Source organism: Eurypyga helias, unplaced genomic scaffold (genome assembly GCF_000690775.1).
Source record: "Eurypyga helias isolate BGI_N326 unplaced genomic scaffold, ASM69077v1 scaffold1410, whole genome shotgun sequence".
Classification (NCBI taxonomy): domain Eukaryota; kingdom Metazoa; phylum Chordata; class Aves; order Eurypygiformes; family Eurypygidae; genus Eurypyga; species Eurypyga helias.
Window position 1 is genome coordinate 43,586 of NW_010224861.1, and position 17,267 is coordinate 60,852.

The 17,267-nt window shown below is 45.7% G+C and overlaps 1 protein-coding gene across 1 annotated transcript in view; it reads right to left on the minus strand.

Annotated features, from left to right (window-relative positions):
• Positions 1 to 17,267, minus strand: part of ACACA (acetyl-CoA carboxylase alpha) — a gene marked incomplete at its 3' end in the record, with an annotated part of 84,658 nt that overhangs the window by 35,325 nt on the left and 32,066 nt on the right. Inside the window, exons 19-28 of the mRNA XM_010146932.1 lie at positions 15,986 to 16,120; positions 14,930 to 15,076; positions 14,236 to 14,424; positions 13,541 to 13,641; positions 12,344 to 12,432; positions 10,816 to 10,940; positions 5,790 to 5,903; positions 4,168 to 4,281; positions 3,480 to 3,569; positions 2,878 to 2,996 (exon numbers count right to left, since the gene is read on the minus strand). Of these exons, the coding sequence (XP_010145234.1) occupies positions 2,878 to 2,996; positions 3,480 to 3,569; positions 4,168 to 4,281; positions 5,790 to 5,903; positions 10,816 to 10,940; positions 12,344 to 12,432; positions 13,541 to 13,641; positions 14,236 to 14,424; positions 14,930 to 15,076; positions 15,986 to 16,120 (1,223 nt within the window). The remainder of the gene's footprint in view (positions 1 to 2,877; positions 2,997 to 3,479; positions 3,570 to 4,167; positions 4,282 to 5,789; positions 5,904 to 10,815; positions 10,941 to 12,343; positions 12,433 to 13,540; positions 13,642 to 14,235; positions 14,425 to 14,929; positions 15,077 to 15,985; positions 16,121 to 17,267) is intronic.

A 17,267-nucleotide genomic window follows, 5' to 3' on the forward strand; every position in this document is an offset into this window, starting at 1 on the left:
TATTCCACCAGCTTCCCATCTCAGCAGGGCAGTCTGAACAAGAGGGAAGCAAAGAACAGCTCAGAACAGGGCTCATTTCTTTCTCACATCTTTTCTCACCAGGACTCTAGGTGACTGAAAGAGACAGGTTATCCACATGCAAGGGGCTCTGCACATAAGCATTTGTTTGCAGTACCCTGCTGCAGCACGTAGCGACCAGCATCCTGTAGATACCCTCGTATCGCTGCCCCCAGACTGGATTACTGCAACCCCTCTGCTTGGAGAGGGCTTGCAAACCCCATTTGCTGCAAAAGGCACCAGATGGTTAGGCTATACTCCTCATCTGCCTTCCACTAGACAATAAGGAATGCTGTGTTTGATCTTTGAAGACCTCTGTGGTTTCAATGATAAGCTGTTTTCCTCCCTACGTCTTCTCCTTGCAGTCAGGATCAGTGGGGATTCTTACAACAGGATGTTTTCTATTAATTTAAACAAATAATTCCCAAAACAGTTTCTGCCCACAAAACCCACCAGGAGCAGGTTGCGTTTCTATGACTTTGGTAGCACATTGAAATGTTTTCCTTTCTTCTCTGCTTTCATGTAAAACTTTCCTGTGGGTAGTTGATGGCAATCATTCAGTGCTCAAAAATACAAAGTCTGAGTGCTTAGCTGTGATCAGTCTGATCACAAGTAGTGACTGTGACTGTTTCTGTTACAATTAAGTAAAGGCATAGCAGGTTTAAATTCCAATAACAGAATTTAAATATAACAACCATAATAAGTTTGCAATTTTCTCTATGTGAATATTTGCTCTAGTAAAAGTCAGGGCCCTTAAATGTTCAAGAAATCAGACACAAAAGGGCTTTAAAATATCTGATTAAGTGCTGAAAAATGTGTGGCATCATACAACTAACACCAGCTCCAAAAGAACACTCTCTCAAGGGCTCTCTGGTATCTGCTCCTGGTTCACCAGAACTCAACCCTGCAGAGCCCCAAGGGACATTGTGCTTGGTCAGCTGGGACATTCTGGCTTTGGGGTTTGTCCTTGGAATGCATTTTCAGCTTTTCAGTCTAAAAGTTCATGCTACAGAAGATACAGAAAAACATACGATGGACACAGAACAGGGTCAAAACCAACAAAGACGACTTAAGCAAGACAGTATCAGAGTTTTGAGTCTTCCGTGTCTTGGGCTTAAAGGTCTGCCTTTACAGCTCGCTTAAATCTACACGCTCGGTGCTAATTTGAGACCCTGGATATCCTGCTAGTGGCTGTGCTTCAGCGCCCAGCCACACAACAGCCGCACAAGTAGGTATTCGCTGCAAGAAGCTGCATCAAGCAACAGGAGCCAAATTCATCGCTAACAGACAGAGCTGCAACTCAAAGGAACCGAACTTGCCTCTGCAAGCAGTGAATTTGTCCCCAAGCCTGCTGGCCTCCGCACATGGACTGCAATGCACTTTCAGTCAACCATCAGCAGCGCTGATGGTTGAGAAGCAGAACTGAGCTTCAGAGCATTGCCCCAGCGAATTCAGCGCAAAGGAGAGGAGATTTCAGGACAAAGAAGCTGTTCCCCAGGCAGGCAGCAGGTCTCCTCTCCAGCTGACCTTGTCCGATTCAGCTTGCACACGGTAACAGAGCAGTGGTCAGCATGGGCAGGCAGGCAACCCCCAAGCAACAGAGGTAACCGAGACCACCAAAGAGAAGAAACGGACAAAGAATCCAGGGGGGTGGGGAGACTATTATAAAGGGGTACTAAAAATAGTATCCAATTATTTACAAATATCCTAGAAATGTAGGAAACAGATGAGACCAAATGCACGACCCGTTCGTACCATGAGTGTTGTGTGCTGCTTGTTGAGGACAGTCATTCATTTCTAGCAAACCAGATTCTGAAAACCATTTCATAAAATGTACTGATGGATTCTCAATGAAGCGAGACTGGACCCCGTTGCCCAACCCCAGCAAAAACAGAATAAGGAAAAAGATGGTTGGAAACAAAGGAGAAAAATAGGAGCCATGCTGCCAGCCCAGCGCAGACCAACAGTGGCACCCGGCGGCCACGGGGACTCACTGCGCCCCTTGGCTCCAGCGCTCCCACCGCGCGGGACAAAACCAAACACCCCTGCAACAACCCCCCGAGTTCCTCTTGCACATGAAAAAAAAACAGCGACTAACCTGAGAGATGCTGAAGAAGTTCTGATAATCGTTTGTTCGGGGTATTTTTAAAAATGCTGTTAGCACATGCCAGGAGACGCGACCCTCCTGTAAGGCAGGGCAGCAGGGAGCCCCTGCTTTTGGTTCAGTCATGAGGAATGCATCCCGAAAAATACCGACTGAAAACCAAAGTGTGTCGACTCGAGCATTTCTCTATGAAATGCATTCATTCGTGCATCTTCTCAGTCAAAAAACCACAGGCTAGTAAAGATTTCACCTTATCCAGTCAAGCCAGGTTTGGAAGTAGAGCCAATCCCAAACAGTTACCAAGGGCTGGCATGGAAGCGCTGCAGGAAGGGTACAGAGACTGTTTGACTGGTCTTTATTAAAATTCCCAGTAACTGACTATTCTGCCTGGAATCATATCTTTTGGAAGGCTCAGGATTCAGTCAGAACTGAAGTTCTACACAAGCTGAACTTAAAAATCAGAAAATACATGAAAACTGTATCAGATTGAAATGAATCCAAACTGCAAAAACTACTACCCACAGCTCCTGACATTTTAAACAACTTGGGCAAAGGAAGTGGTTAATGGAGGTGTTTATCTTAAATGATTTGTGCTGATTTGAGGCACTGGGACTCTCCCTTCCTCCACCAATTCTACTGCTAGTCTTGTTTGCCAAGATAGGATGTAGCCCCTCATAAACCTCCGATTCCAAAGGCACCTGAACACGTGATCTGACCTGTTTGGATGGGAGGTAGGTAGCATGAACTGGAACTCCACCACACAAGTGTTATCCTTCAGCTGGCGATGCTGGACGCTGTTTAACTCGTAGGCAATATATGCCCTTCGAACGTACACCTGGGTAGAGAGAAAGTCCATCAGCTTAACTGTGCTAAGGAAGCAGAAAAAGAAGGCCAATAAGACAGCAGAGACTTCAGAAATATTAAAAACCAAGCAGGTACCTTCCAGAGTATCTAGCTAGAACTCTTAATTCAGCCAGAACTTAAAGTTATTCTCTGAGGAAGGCCAGTCTGTCAGGACACAGCCATCAGCGCAAGGCACACAGGGTAGGCTGACCACATCCTCTGACAGCAGCTTCACTTTCAATCCTTTCAACCACCTAAGTCTTCTTCAAGCAAAGAAGACAACTCGAATCTGTAATTTCAGTCCATTTTGAATATTAATGCTGTTAAATGCCAGGCTCCAAGTATGCCAGATTCCACACAACCTTCAGCTCTCTTAATCTTGCAGGGTAACAGTGCTCAAAATGAAAATAAAACCTCAAACAAAAAACACAAAAAACCTAAAAGTATTCATTTTCTTCCATGGGAATAAACTCACCTCCAAAGCTGCCATTCTCACCACCTGGTTACTGTGGTAGAAGAAGTTGGGTAGCACATCAAAGATGGATGTCTCGGACAAAATGAGTTTCTAGAAGAGATCACATGAAGAGAAGTGCCTATCTTACAAACAGGGTCAGGCAAAAAAGCAAAAACCCCAAATCAAGCCATGCTTTTCCTGCTGTTCATCAAGGATTACGACCTTTTTATATTAAACCATAGAATCACAGAGTATCTCAAGTTGGAAGGGGCTTGATCGTTGAGTCCAACTCCCTTCTCCTCGCAGGACTACCTAAAACTAAACCACACAAATAAGAGCGTCATGCAAATGCTCCTTGAGCTCTGGCAGGCTTGGTGCCATGAGCGCTTCGCTGGGGAGCCTGTTCCAGTGACCAACCACCCTCTCAGTGAAGAGCCTTTCCACACGTCCAATCTGAACTTGCCCTGACACAGCTTCAGCCCCTCTCCTCGTCCCCAGGGAGAGAAGCCCCCTGAGGATGCTGATGACTGGACGAGGTCATTCTGGAATCAGTGTAGGAATGCAAACACAACTGAGGAGGAAGCTAGAAACCAGAACAACACCCTTTAAAGCCACAAGGGCCTTGGGAGATGTAATACGCGTGAGATTTAACACATTTAATACATTCAGATCAGTGGGAAGAAAGCAAGGAGGGAAGCCTGGTCGATACCTGGAGGTTCTCAATGCAGAACTGGTGTCCGTACATGTCAATAGCAGACAGGAAGATGGACTCCACCTGGTTGTGCCGCAGCTCATAGGATGGCAAATGGGAAGCAATGAGAACCTGGTGAACAGCAAACAAGGAACGTCAGCGACAGCAGCACTGCTCGGCCAGCAGCTCTTACCTCCAAGGCAGCAATAGTCTGCTCCATCCCAGAAGAGGCGACTGGTTTCTCCTGTGAATTCTGTGGCACCTCGGTGATGCTGCAAACTCCCTCCCCTCCCCAGCCTCATTTGTGTATCTGCCTGGTTTGTATTATTGGCAATTCCCCATGGAGAAAAGGAACAGCTTCAATCAAGTTCCATCAGTGCATGTGATTTAGGACTGCAGAGCTGCTAGTCCTGGGGATTGCCTGACCGGCTGTTAATTGGAAAGCAGATCTGGCAGGCAGCAGCTGTGGGGAAGGCCAGCAACGCAGCCCGCCTTTCACAGCTTCCCAGCAGAGGAAGCAAGAGACGCTGGTGCCAGGTATTAAATGCCCAACGTGAAGGATAGGGAGATGGGAAGGGGAAGCAGCTTGCAGGGGAAAATGAAGTGAAAGAGCAACATAAAGACATACACAAGGACTCCAGCGCCATCCTCAGCATACTGCTGAGAGGTTCAATAATGGAATGGTTCAAGGACACAAATACAATCCTGAAGGAAACATAAGGTCACTGAGCAGCTTCAAACACCCCATTCATTTTCAAGAGTCAAGCTCTGAAATAAAAGCAGAGATCCCCAAAGTGTCAGCTTTCCTCCTGAAGACTTTTAGAATGGAGATAGGGACTGCGGAGTGAGAGGAATGATCAGACTACAGGGTTAGCATTACTGTGGAACGATTATGCCCTCTCCCTCCATCCTGGCTACAGACTAGCTGCTGAAGAGGAATCTCACAAGAATATCCAGGTGGATGTCTGGCATTCCAACTATTATCTGTACTAGACGGTATCAAGAGTTTTTCCAAATATTTTCAGGTTAAAAAGAAATACACAAGCACAACTCAAAAGCCAGAAGAAACCATGCAAAAGACCAACGTATTTCATAGCAGTAATTCCTTAGCAGTTGCAAAGAACATCTGGTTCTCATGTAAACTTCTCTCCCTCTTTACTGCACACACTGATTCGCAGTCGGAAGGTTGCTGATGTCCTGGCAGTTTACTGTACAGCTGCCTCTGCCTGTCGGGTTCACAGATTTTAAAGGCAGAAGGAACCACATGTATTTCTACTTCCTCTATTGCATAAACCACAGGCTACTCTCAATTAACTCCTATCTGAGCCAGACAAAACTTTTTTGGAGGAGTAGGGACAAAGGAATGTAATCTTAACTTCAAATTTTACAGTGACTGAGAATCCACTGCAATCTTTCTTAGACTGTCACAATGGTTAATCATTAGTTAATTAGCTTCATTGTTACAGAGCTGCTCAAAGTAATCTACTATTCACATTTGCATACTAATCAAAACAAACATCAAGAGATACAGACTTTCCAAAAGAGCGAGCTCCAATGGGAGCACTCCGCATTGATCTGAGCAGCAGTGGCAGAGTCTGTCTCTAGCAGGGATCCTTGGATTGCCACACATGCTCCCTTACCTGCCGTGCTCGCAGGGCCACTTTAGCGTTGGTTGTCTTGCTGAGCTGGGTCAACTCTGTCAGAATATTAATCAGCTCATCTGTCAAGGTGGGGTCACGGCCACAGAGCTGGTCCTAAAAATAAAGAGAACTGAGAATGTTTAGAACAGAGGAAAACTGTCCTCTGTCCTCCTAAAAAGGAGTTTAACCCTGAAATACGTGGACACACACTGAGATGCTGGACCACAGCACCTCTACAGGTCCCTATCTGAATTATTCCGTAATTCTGCGCTGACAAGGGTACAAGCATTAGGCTTTCAATGATTTTACACATAGAAATAAAGCTACAGAGGAAAGAAGGGACTGACATCATCACACATTTTCTTATTTGTAGCATGTGTTTTGGCATCCCAGCACATAATACTGATTTGTCAAAGACACTCAAGTACAACATTTTGCTATTATCCAGTTGCAGCTTTGTACCCGAAGCGTCCCCTAGCAGCAATGCAAAATTCAAAGAGCACTAAATTGTAGCGAGATGTGTTGTGTAGCACAGAGACTGTCAAACTTTCACTGTGAGAGGTGACCAAACAGAAGGAGTTTAACTGCCATGAGAACTTCCTGAAGTCATAGAGTCACAGACTGGTTTGGGTTGGAAGGGACCTTAAAGCCCATCTAGTTCCAACCCCCCTGCCATGGGCAGGGACACCTTCCACTAGACCAGGTTGCTCCAAGCCTCATCCAGCCTGGCCTTGGACACTTCCAGGGATGGGACATCCACAGCTTCTCTGGGCAACCTAATCCTTAAAAAAAAAAAAACCAAACTCAAAACCAAAACAGCCCCACAACCACAAACTGACACCACACTTTGCACAGCTTCAGCAACGCCAGCAAAATGAAAAAAAAAAAAAAAAAGATCCTGCCATTTCTCTAACAAGGCGAACGAAAGCTAAATAGAATCGTAAATATTACGGTGTGTTTCCTGCCACAGTGCAGAATCATCAGAGAATCCTGGTTCTGAGGAAGTTCACTATCTTACTCTGCTGTCAACAATGGCTGGGTAAAACAACAAAACTGAACACCATAATTTTCACTGTAAATCCTGTTTCAAAACTCTTTTTGATTCAGCCATTCAAAAAATTGCAAACAGTAAAGGCTTTAATCTGTTTTGTTTTCGGAACAGAGGAGGGGCACTCTCACACACACTTTCTTCCAAAAATAGCTTCAATTCCCATTAATAATCCCACAGCCTTCAACTCCTCACACTGGCTTGTAAGCCTCTTCCCTCCTGCTCCCAAAGCTGGAAACCCTCGAGGAGCCTGTAACGTGTTTCTTCTGTGCAGCACTTAACAGCTTCTGCTTTTGGTAAATGAATCGTAGGAGGAAAACGTGAGATGAAACAGGGATTTGCAACTAGAAAGAGAGCTGATGCCTTAAAGTTTTAAGAGATTTTAAACACAGGCAGTCCAGAAAAGGCCCTCTGAAGAGCTAAGAAATAGAAAGGGAACAAGGGAAACCTCCACGCAGCAGGTTAGATTGACAAGCCTGCCAGGGAAAGCAAAGTAAAAATCAAAAAACAAATAATGCAAGTCCCACAGACTAACAAATAACAGCTCACACTACATGTGATTCCAAAGCTAAATAGCTTTTCCCCCACACTGCTCTTGACCCCTTTCTCTCCGACCCCACTCAAGCACGATGCCATGTCTAGGAATGATGGCGTACATCTCTCGGGCAGAGAGACCACAGTCAAATCACTGGCATTAAAAAAATCTAAGCTACTAACTCTTATTAGATTGTTGTCCCCTACTAACGAGTCTTGGGCCAGCAAACGTTACAATGATTGTTCCCAAAGAAAGTTCTGTAAATTCATCAACTCCAGGTCACCGTGTGAATTCACAGTGACTGATTCAAGAACTGCCTTCATCAGATTTGAAATACGAATTCCTGGGTGTTGTAATGTTGCTCAAGGTAACAAAAGCCCGATAGGACACAGGACATCTGCCACGTCACAAGCGATTCTGTCCAGTTAAGGCTAAGATGTGCATACCACAGTCAGTTAAGTACATAAAACAAACATACAACTTCAAATCACACTATAATTCAACAGATATATGAAGGATGAAGTAGTTCCCATCCAGTTACACACCTGCTAGCTAAAAAAGGTGAATGATGGCAGCATAACACTATGACTAAAACCATCCTCAGAGCTTCTTGTTAATAATGGATTCCTAGGGATACATCAATAACAGCAACATAAGCATCAACGTGTTCTGACAGGACGTTTGCCCCTGGAGGACACACTTAAACCATCCCACAGAAATAGCTTGGCAACCCATGAAACGCCACAGCCTCCACCATGATTACCCCAAATGTGCCACGGGGTCCCTCAGACATGAAGAGTGATGCGCCTTGGAAGAAAGAGGAATTCTGGCTAACGGCGTGACCTCTGACGAGCAGGCGGTAATTCCCAGCTGCACCACAGATGACACTGTGACCAAAGCCACGTCACCCCTCCTGTGCCCCCGTCACCCACTCAGTCCGAGCAGTCTCTGCGACACAGTGTCCCTGCGAGGGCAGATGCCCGTTGGCCAGGCCTCAGGCACCGCGCCGGCAGATGCAAGTGGCGCTCGCATCACCAGCTAACTCCCCGGCTGTTCTTCCACCACGTGCAGCACGGTCTCTCCAGCATGTTTTAAGTTCCAGCAAACTGGGATGTTGGCCTTCACCCAAGCAGAAATAATGGCCAATGATGGGAAGAATGACTACACAGGAAGGAAAAAGGAAAACTCTGATGTTCCTCTGCATTCCCTGTCTCCCAGCACACCCCTCACTCAGACATTGTGTTGGCCAACGTGAAGACACAGCAAGGCTCTGCCTCCAACACACGGCTTGCACGGAGGTGAAAAACTAGACAAAAAGTTTCAGTCCTAGTTTAGCAAGAAATAATCAGGATGACAACAACAAAATAAAGCAGGTAGCTGGCGCCGCACCGGCTTTCGCCTGCACTGATTGGCAAAGGCAGCGAGCAAAGCCTCAAACCAGCTCTTTGACAAGGCCTAACGCCTCCCCGGCACCCCCGTGTAATTACACACTTGAGTGACTGGACTCTGAAGAAAATTGAAGGCCTGAGCTGCGAACAGCTGCCATTTTCTCTCTCCATCACGCCAGCATGATTACTTGAGAAATGAACAGCCCCGGCTCAAAGCTACTCCAGAATTCTCAGAGGAAATATGGCTCCGTGTTCAAATAATGAGATTCTTAAGGCAAGCGTTACTTACAATCACACCACACACCAAAGAGGGAAAGGGAAAAAAAGGGTAAAAAGGAGAGCCAGAAAGAAAGAATGCCAGGGTCCTTATAGCTTACAAATTAGAATTTAAGAAACCCAGCCTCAGCCTAGAACAATTATGACTCTCTTCCTGCTTTTGAGACTTATTTTGTGGACGGCTAGTTTGGACATATTTTTGGCAGTAACAGGCCACATTATGTTTGCAAAAAAGAAAAAAAGAAGGGGGTGGGGAGGGGAGAGCGGATTATATTTAGCCCCTTAAAAAACAGGATAGCTAATTCTAGTCTACTGAAAACCATGCTGTAGCCAAATTCAACCTGCCTTGAGGAAGGTGGGCATTCCTTCTGCTTCAAAGCATTATGTGGACAAGGATTTTTTTGAGGTGTTTTAGGAAACAGGAAAAAAGGGACAGGGCTCAGTTATGGGTTTTTTTTAATATTTTTCCTAGGAGTTTTAGCCATTAGAGCAGAGTAAAGTTAATGAGAACTGAGATTTTCGTGGAATAACAAGTCAGAAGAACATGTGAAGGTGATAGCAAGTCTTGCCATGAGGATTCATTTGTTTCTAGGGTGGAATCTATGTCTGACCAAGAGGAATTCCAACCCCAGGAGAATCCTCATCCTTTTGCACAACCCCTGGACAGCTACACACCATCCCAAGGGTCAGAGACCTGATCTGAAGTGACCAGCCTTGTGCTGGGATATTGATTCCTAGCCAGATTCCATCATGCAGCCCCGAGTACAGCTGGCCCCAAAGCACTACTGAGATACTTTCTTAGACTATAACTAGGGAGAAGCTAAGAGAGCCACTCTCAAACATATAAAACCAAACTATGGCTCATCAAGGAAGAGCATATGGAACCCCTCAAGGGCATCCATATGGGCTGGCTAATGCCATTCACTACCAAGGAAGTCACAGAATCACAGAACGGTTTGGGCTGCAAGGGTCCTTAAGGACCATCTAGTTCCAACCCCCTGCTATGGGCAGGGACACCTTCCACTAGACCAGGTTGCTCCAAGCCTCATCCAGCCTGGCCTTGGACACTTCCAGGGATGGGGCATCCACAGCTTCTCTGGGCAACCTGTCCCAGTGCCTCCCCACCCTCTCCGGGAAGAACTTCTTCCTGATGTCCAATCTAAATCTCCCCTCTTTCAGTTTAAACCCCTTACCCCTTGTCCTGTCACTTGCCCTCTCACTACATGCCAGTAATGAAGGACCATAAAAATGTTGCTATTACAGAATTATTACCACAAAAAAAAAAATCATGTTTTTTGTGCCAGTAGCAAATGGCTTTGCTTTCCAAGCAACTCCAGCTTGAGTTTCATAAGCTATGTAACACCAGGACCTTTCTGAGACCCCTGAAGATGAAGAAGCTAAACCAAGTACAAAATCACAGCCCAGTGTCTGAAAGTTCGCCTCTAGCATCCTCCCCATGTACGAGTTAAGTCTGCATTCTGATCTCCCCACCAATACTCATGAATCACTTGCATAATTAGCAGGTATTGCACTCTGATAGGCAATCAATGCAGGAGAGAAGGTTCACAGACAGGGAGCTGAACACCATGTTCTGGGTCTCCTCTAATGCACGGCTTACGTGCCCTAAGAACACATGAAGAAACTCCACACTGCGGCCACAGCTGCTGTAGCTAGAAGGTTTTTATCTTGAAGGATGAGAGCTGTCAATTCAGTACCTTTCAAAGCAAACATACAATGACAAGAAGCAGCAAATTTCTAGAGCACCAACAGGCAACTTACAATGAGCATTGTAACCAGCAGGTTCTTCTTGGTGACCTGGGCATGGGAGAAGATGTAGTTCAAGACAGCATTCATATCACTTTTATTCTCTTCCCGAAGGGTGAAGACACACTTGTCATAGTGACCTGCAATCAGAAACAAATGTGTTTTCCAGTCTCCACACCTCCGTGTCAAGGAATACAAGTTAGTAGATGTGTCTTTATTTTTATATATATAATTTTTTTTTTTTGCATGTTCCACACAATCAGTTCTGGGCAGAAAGCATTCCTCCCACCACCACCCCCTCAACTGCAAACTTCAACTCAAACATTCTACTCTTATTAAAACACTTCCAATACCAAATGCCTCCTTTGTGAGCAATACAGAGAGAGGAATGATGAGCTCAGTCTTTCATTCAAATGACAACCAAAATAAACTAATAGCAAAAAGACTTTCACCATCCTTTTTCACCATCCAAATTAAAGTGGAAATGAACCTGCATGTTCATGTACCTGCTGCTGCAGGTTTTGGAGCAGGACAAAAGAAAAGTAGAGCAGAATCTGAACTACCTGTAAGAGCTACAGCCTCAAAATCAGCTAGTGCTTCATTGCCACCTTGTGCCTGGATAGAGCAGTGCAATTCCAATTCTCAGCTTCCAGCTGAGGTTTGCTGTTGTGAACAACAAACACCCTCCTGGTAGTTCACAGCAGGTGCAAATAACTCAGTGACTTTTTTTTTTTCCCGCACCTGATCTTCTTACTACAGAACTTAATAAACAGGCAAGATAGAAATAAATAGCATGGTGAATTTAAACAGTTTTTCTGATTCTGATTTTACTGCAAATGCTCAGAAATCAGGAAATAAAAATCAAGTTTCTAATACAAAGCTTCTACATGTGGAATGCCCAAGTGGGGGAACTCTCCAGTGGGTTTAGCTTTTGTCTCCAGTGGTGGGCCACTGCTGGCAGAATCAGTGAAGGAATGCAAAGGAGAACTACTTTATTTCTGACCTAGAACAAGCAGAGACCACACAGACTGGCGAAGCCTTAGCAAGCTCAGTAACAGACCTGAAATAGCAGCCCAAAGAAACGCGTAATTCAGCGAGTCTGTTTGCTCCAGGTCATACAAAAGTCCTCACTTAGAGGATCATAAACTCAGGGAAAATTCACATTCACAGGGAAAAGGAACATTCCTACACCAGAAAGACCAGAGTCATATTATGACATGTAAACTGTGGGTAAGATGCAACGGGATGTAAAAGGTGATGGATGTACTAACAGTGGAAAGCCAGCAGAAGAGAGAGCTTTGGTGTGGAGTTTGTCACTTGCTCATCATAAGCATTAGGAGCACTCTTACCATGAAAACTCCACCTGGACATAAGCTCCTCTACAGAGCCAGGATCTGACTGGCAGTCCTCTACACCCAAACCCTTGTAGCTTAGCCTCGCCACAGAGCTAGAGCAATCTTTCTTGAAGGGTGTCCCTGTCGACCTTCTGGGACCAAACATGGTTCTTTCAGGAATCAAATCCTTGATGTGCTTAGAGACTCACCATGCTGAAACTGAGTCTCCACCTTCAGATACTGACGGAGCAGATCCATCACCACCGCTTTCATGTGACCCCGAATACCACTCCGGTACCTGCAGAAGCAAATAAATCAAACCTAGCACTGAGTGAGACTGGCATGGCCCTGCAAGGGAGTAACACTCAACACAAGTGGCAGAATAAGCCTGTTTGCTTACGGAAAGAAGCACACCTGGATGTGAAAACCCCAACTGTCAACCTGTACTCTGCTCTGGTGAGACCCCACCTGGAGTGCTGCGTCCAGCTGTGGAGCCCTCAACATCAGAAGGATATTGACCACTTGGAGCGAGTCCAGAGGAGGCCACGAAGATGCTCAGAGGGCTGGAGCACCTCTCCTATGATGAAAGGCTGCAAGAATTGGGCTTGTTCAGCCTGGAGAAGAGGAGGCTCCGAGGAGACCTCATTGCAGCTTTCCAGTACCTGAAGGGGGCCTACAAGGGTACTGGGAGAGGACTTTTTACAAGGGCCTGTAGTGATAGGACAAGGGGTAATGGGTACAAATTGAAATCAGGGAGGTTTAGATTAGATATCAGGAAGAAATTCTTCACAGAGAGGGGGGTGAGGCACTGGAACAGGTTGCCCAGAGATGTTGTGGATGCCCCATCACTGGATGTCTTCAAGGCCAGGCTGGATGTGGCTTTCAGCAACCTGGTCTAGTGCAAGGTGTCCCTGCCCATGGCAGGGGGGTTGGAACTAGATGATCTTTAAGGTCCTTTCCAACCCAAAACATTCTATGATTCTATGATTCTAATATGTAACCCCTGCCATTACTGTTGTGGAGTAGCATGGCTCATGTTTTGCATCCAAATGTCCTTTTTCTTCTAAAAACACTCAAAATTCTAGACACTGAAAAGCATAACACACCAGCAGCTCGAAGAAATGGTCAAGAAGTGATCAGTGTCACAACAGAAATGAAATCTTTCTTTCACATGGCAAAGGGAAAAAGAGAAAGGATCTGTATGGGTGCTTCACACAGGCAGCCAGGAGCCACACACACGGCCCCTCATGGCTGGCCTCCCCCAGGGCAGTACGCAGGCTTATTCCTTGTGATTTAGGCTCTGAGTGTAACAAAACCATTTGAATAGAGACAAGCAGGTTGAGGTCTATTCAAGCAGCAGAAGAGAAAAAAAGAGTTAGGGGGCACCCCTGAAAACAGCTCCTCACCTCTGTACAAGCTGCACAATGCTCTGAGTGTTCATGAAGAAGACCTCACGCTCTGACTTGCGGTTCAAGGTGGCTGCATGGCTATCCAAGATATTGGCAATCTGAAAGACAGCAATGCCATGACAGTCCCAGTCCTGGATGGGATGATCTGGCTGGACAACCTGCAGAGAAGCTGAGAACTTCCAGAGAGATCAGACCAGAGCTTCAGCAGACTCCAGCAAAGACCAAAGCCTTAAACTGCTAAGGAATGTAATGAGCTGACAATGATACAAAAATCAATGCATGATATTGTATACTGAAGAAATCATCTTCCAACATCTCATTACCTGATCCTTAGTTGCCTCCCTTAGTTGCAATCACTCTTTTTAAAGTTACGTTGACACTACAAATTGCACTGCAAGATATGTACCAGGCAAAAAGCAAACTAATAAATGCCCACAAGGCCACTGATATGATTAACTGCTTCCAAACTGCCTGTTTAAAGCTATGCTGAGCAGGGAACCCATACCCTTCAGCACAGATAAAGGGGACAAGCCTTTAAGCTCAAGTGATACAGCTAAGTATCTTTCATCATTAATATCCCATGTTCAAATGCACCTTTCAGGTCCAACCAACCTCCAGATAATCTGAAGGAACTTACTCTCTCTGCCCCATTGTAAACCACTTTATTGCCCTGTCTAAGTGTGGTGGATCACCTGTTGGCTGGGAAACTGGCAAAGGACCGATGTGATGTTGCTGGCATATTGAGCCATTTCCTTCTTGATAGACTTCTCCACATTGGGTGGGATCCGTCCAGAAACACTTGTCATGATGTCCTGAAGTTCCAGCAGAGGCAAAGATGGGTCCCTCAGGGTCTTCATTAGTCGCTCAACCCAGCCTTTCACCTAGAGAGAGAGACAAGTCAGGGTAAAGATAAGCATGAAGGAAAAATAAGCAGCAAGAAGGAAGAAAAGGAAAAGCTTTTCACTGAGGTCATCTTCAATACTGTGTTATCACACAGCTAGTCCAGGGAATAAAGAGAGAACTGGGATAGATGACAAAGTTGCTAGTTGTCTCTGATTCATCCCCCTTCCTTCCTCCTCCCTCCAGACCTCTAGCAGAGCTGCTATGCATGCTGCTCCCATGTAGAAGGCTGCAGGCACAAGCAGTAGTTACCAAGCTCAACTCCTTGTCTCTGTTTTGGGTGCCACAGATGGGAGTCTCCCATCTCACTTTCTGGTGAGACTGACTATAAGGAAGTCCAAGGAAGAAAACTGAACTGAGCTGGCACTAGCAGGGCAGTACTGCCCTAACCCTTGGTCCTCTGGCTGCCACATGCAAATTGGGCGGCCTTACCTTGAACTGAACGAGTATTTGTGCTCTTGCTCCCAAACAAGAAATAACCGGTACCTTGCTGCTGAAGTAGGGCTCTGGCAGGCAGTATCCGTTCATCACGTTGACCAGGTTATCCAGGACATAATGGAAGATGCGATGGAGCTTCTCGCCGCGAAGCGCTGTGCTCTGGATCTGTGGCAAGGTACCCGTGTGCAGTTCAGCCTGGAAACACAATGAACAGCAGTGTCACTAACCCTCCTGTATGGCATCAGCCATGGTGGTAACGTCCAGTTACCCTCAACTGGAGGCTCAGATTTAACCTGGAAGAACTCCCAGAGTGGAAAATGTACTTGGTTGAGAGACAGAAGAGTTACAAGCTGGATTTCCAACAGTCCTATGTTGTGTGCACCCACAAAATAAGTTTCCAGGCTCTTTCCCATATATGTTACAGTTGATCTCATTTTTTAGATCCAGGATGACCAAAATTCTCAAAGACAAGCACTGGAAAAGCCAACAGTTCGGTGCTGACAATCACTTTTCACCCCCTGCACAACAATCTCCCACAATTTTCAACTAAAGGTACAATAGATTCTCTTCCACCGCCACCAGCTACATCCCAGCCTACAATCCCTAAATGAATGTATCTCTTTGCCTTTCACCTTAAAAAAGGTCCATGTCCTAGGCTATTTCTTTCTATTTCCAGATTTGCTACAATTGCTTTCACAGGGCCTGACACTCCTGGAGTCAACTCCCATCCTCCCAAAGAGGGTCACTTAAAGAAGAATACAGGATTAAAAAGAACTTAAATAAACTTGCACAGGAATAAAGCAGCTAGAAAAATGTGGCCATCCTCCAATATCCTAGACAGCCATGTAGGATAGTACATGAAGTACTATCACAGAAGTACTGAGGTAAGAAGAGAACAAGAACATAAGCTTAGCCTGAATCAGAGCAAGAAACAATAAACTGAGTCCTAGTCCTCATCTGAGATGAATAAATGGTAAAGTGACAACGCCAGGACAATGCACAAACTCGAAACTGCTTCAGTACACTGGACCAACTCATGCCACCCTCAACATCACTCCCCTACTAAAACCACAGCTAACATCTCTGCTTCCTGCACCTTCTCACCAAAAAAACCCTGCTGGGATCATCCAGCTGGAGCTTGGCAATCACACAGCCTGGATCCAAGACTGCTCCCGGGCGTTTGACATAATGGATGCAGCCCGATTCTCCTGCTGTCAGTGTCATCACCATTTTCATCACCTGTAGCAAGGAAAACAGGTTACACACTCAGCTTCCAAGTTCCCCAAATGTGGAAGATTTGTGAGCCAGCAGCCAATGTCCTACCACCGACAAACTAACCTGCCTGAGCACTGTACATGTTCGGGCTTTCTCAAAGGCTTAAAAGCACACACATAGGGATCAAATCACCAGACACTACAGTCCATGGTTGAAAAAAGAGATTGGCCACAGGTTAGTGCAGCAGGAAGCCATCCTCAGGATGTTCCACAGTGCTTGGACCAACAGGTGCTCAGAAGGTCCCACGTTCCACAGAGTGAACAAAGCAGATATAATTTACTGCTGCAGCTGCTGCACTCTAAAGGCTGCAAGTGGGAGAGCCTCCCTCAAAAATTACAGCAACACATTCACTTTTAGCAGAGGGAACTAGGATTACTTTCTAGAGGTCAGAGGTCTCAGACTGCTCTTCACAAACTTCCTTAGATTGACCATGGAAGCTCCTGCCTTTGGAGCAGCAGGGTTGGGTATGAGGGGAGACAGTCTAGTTTTACCATTGCTGTACTATCCACCACAACTGGGAACACAGGAATTGAGTAGGTGGTTCCTTCTTAGCCATGACTCTGTTGCACTTACATAAAATATCTGGATCCCTGGCTTAATATTTTTCTCCTACACATTGTCCCCAAGTGGTTTAATTGCCCCTCTGTCAACACACACCCTCCCCTCCCTCAAATCTGTTTTGAGCCATGCCCTCCCACACAACATCTCATGCTCTCCTCACACTGATACAGAAATTGTTCATCCTCCTCCTCTCTAGGAGTTAAGTAACCTCCAAGGGAGAAGGGAGGAGTGACACTTATTAACTCATCCAATCAACCTGATAAATGATCAGGTAATCAGAGGAGTCTTTATTTGTTACTTAACCCTAGCATATCGGCCTGCTTCTGAGCCTGTGTTAGTATGGAGTAGTGGCCTGCAAGTAGGCAGCTTTCTTCACCACAGCTAGAAAACACAGTACACATGGATCCCCCTCTTCCTGGTATCAAGGGAGTAAGATGGTAAGCGTGCTCTCACTGCTGAGAAATTTTGCTTATCATAGAATCATAGAATGGTTTGGGTTGGAAGGGACCTTAAAGACCATCCAGTTCCAACCCCCTGCCATGGGCAGGGA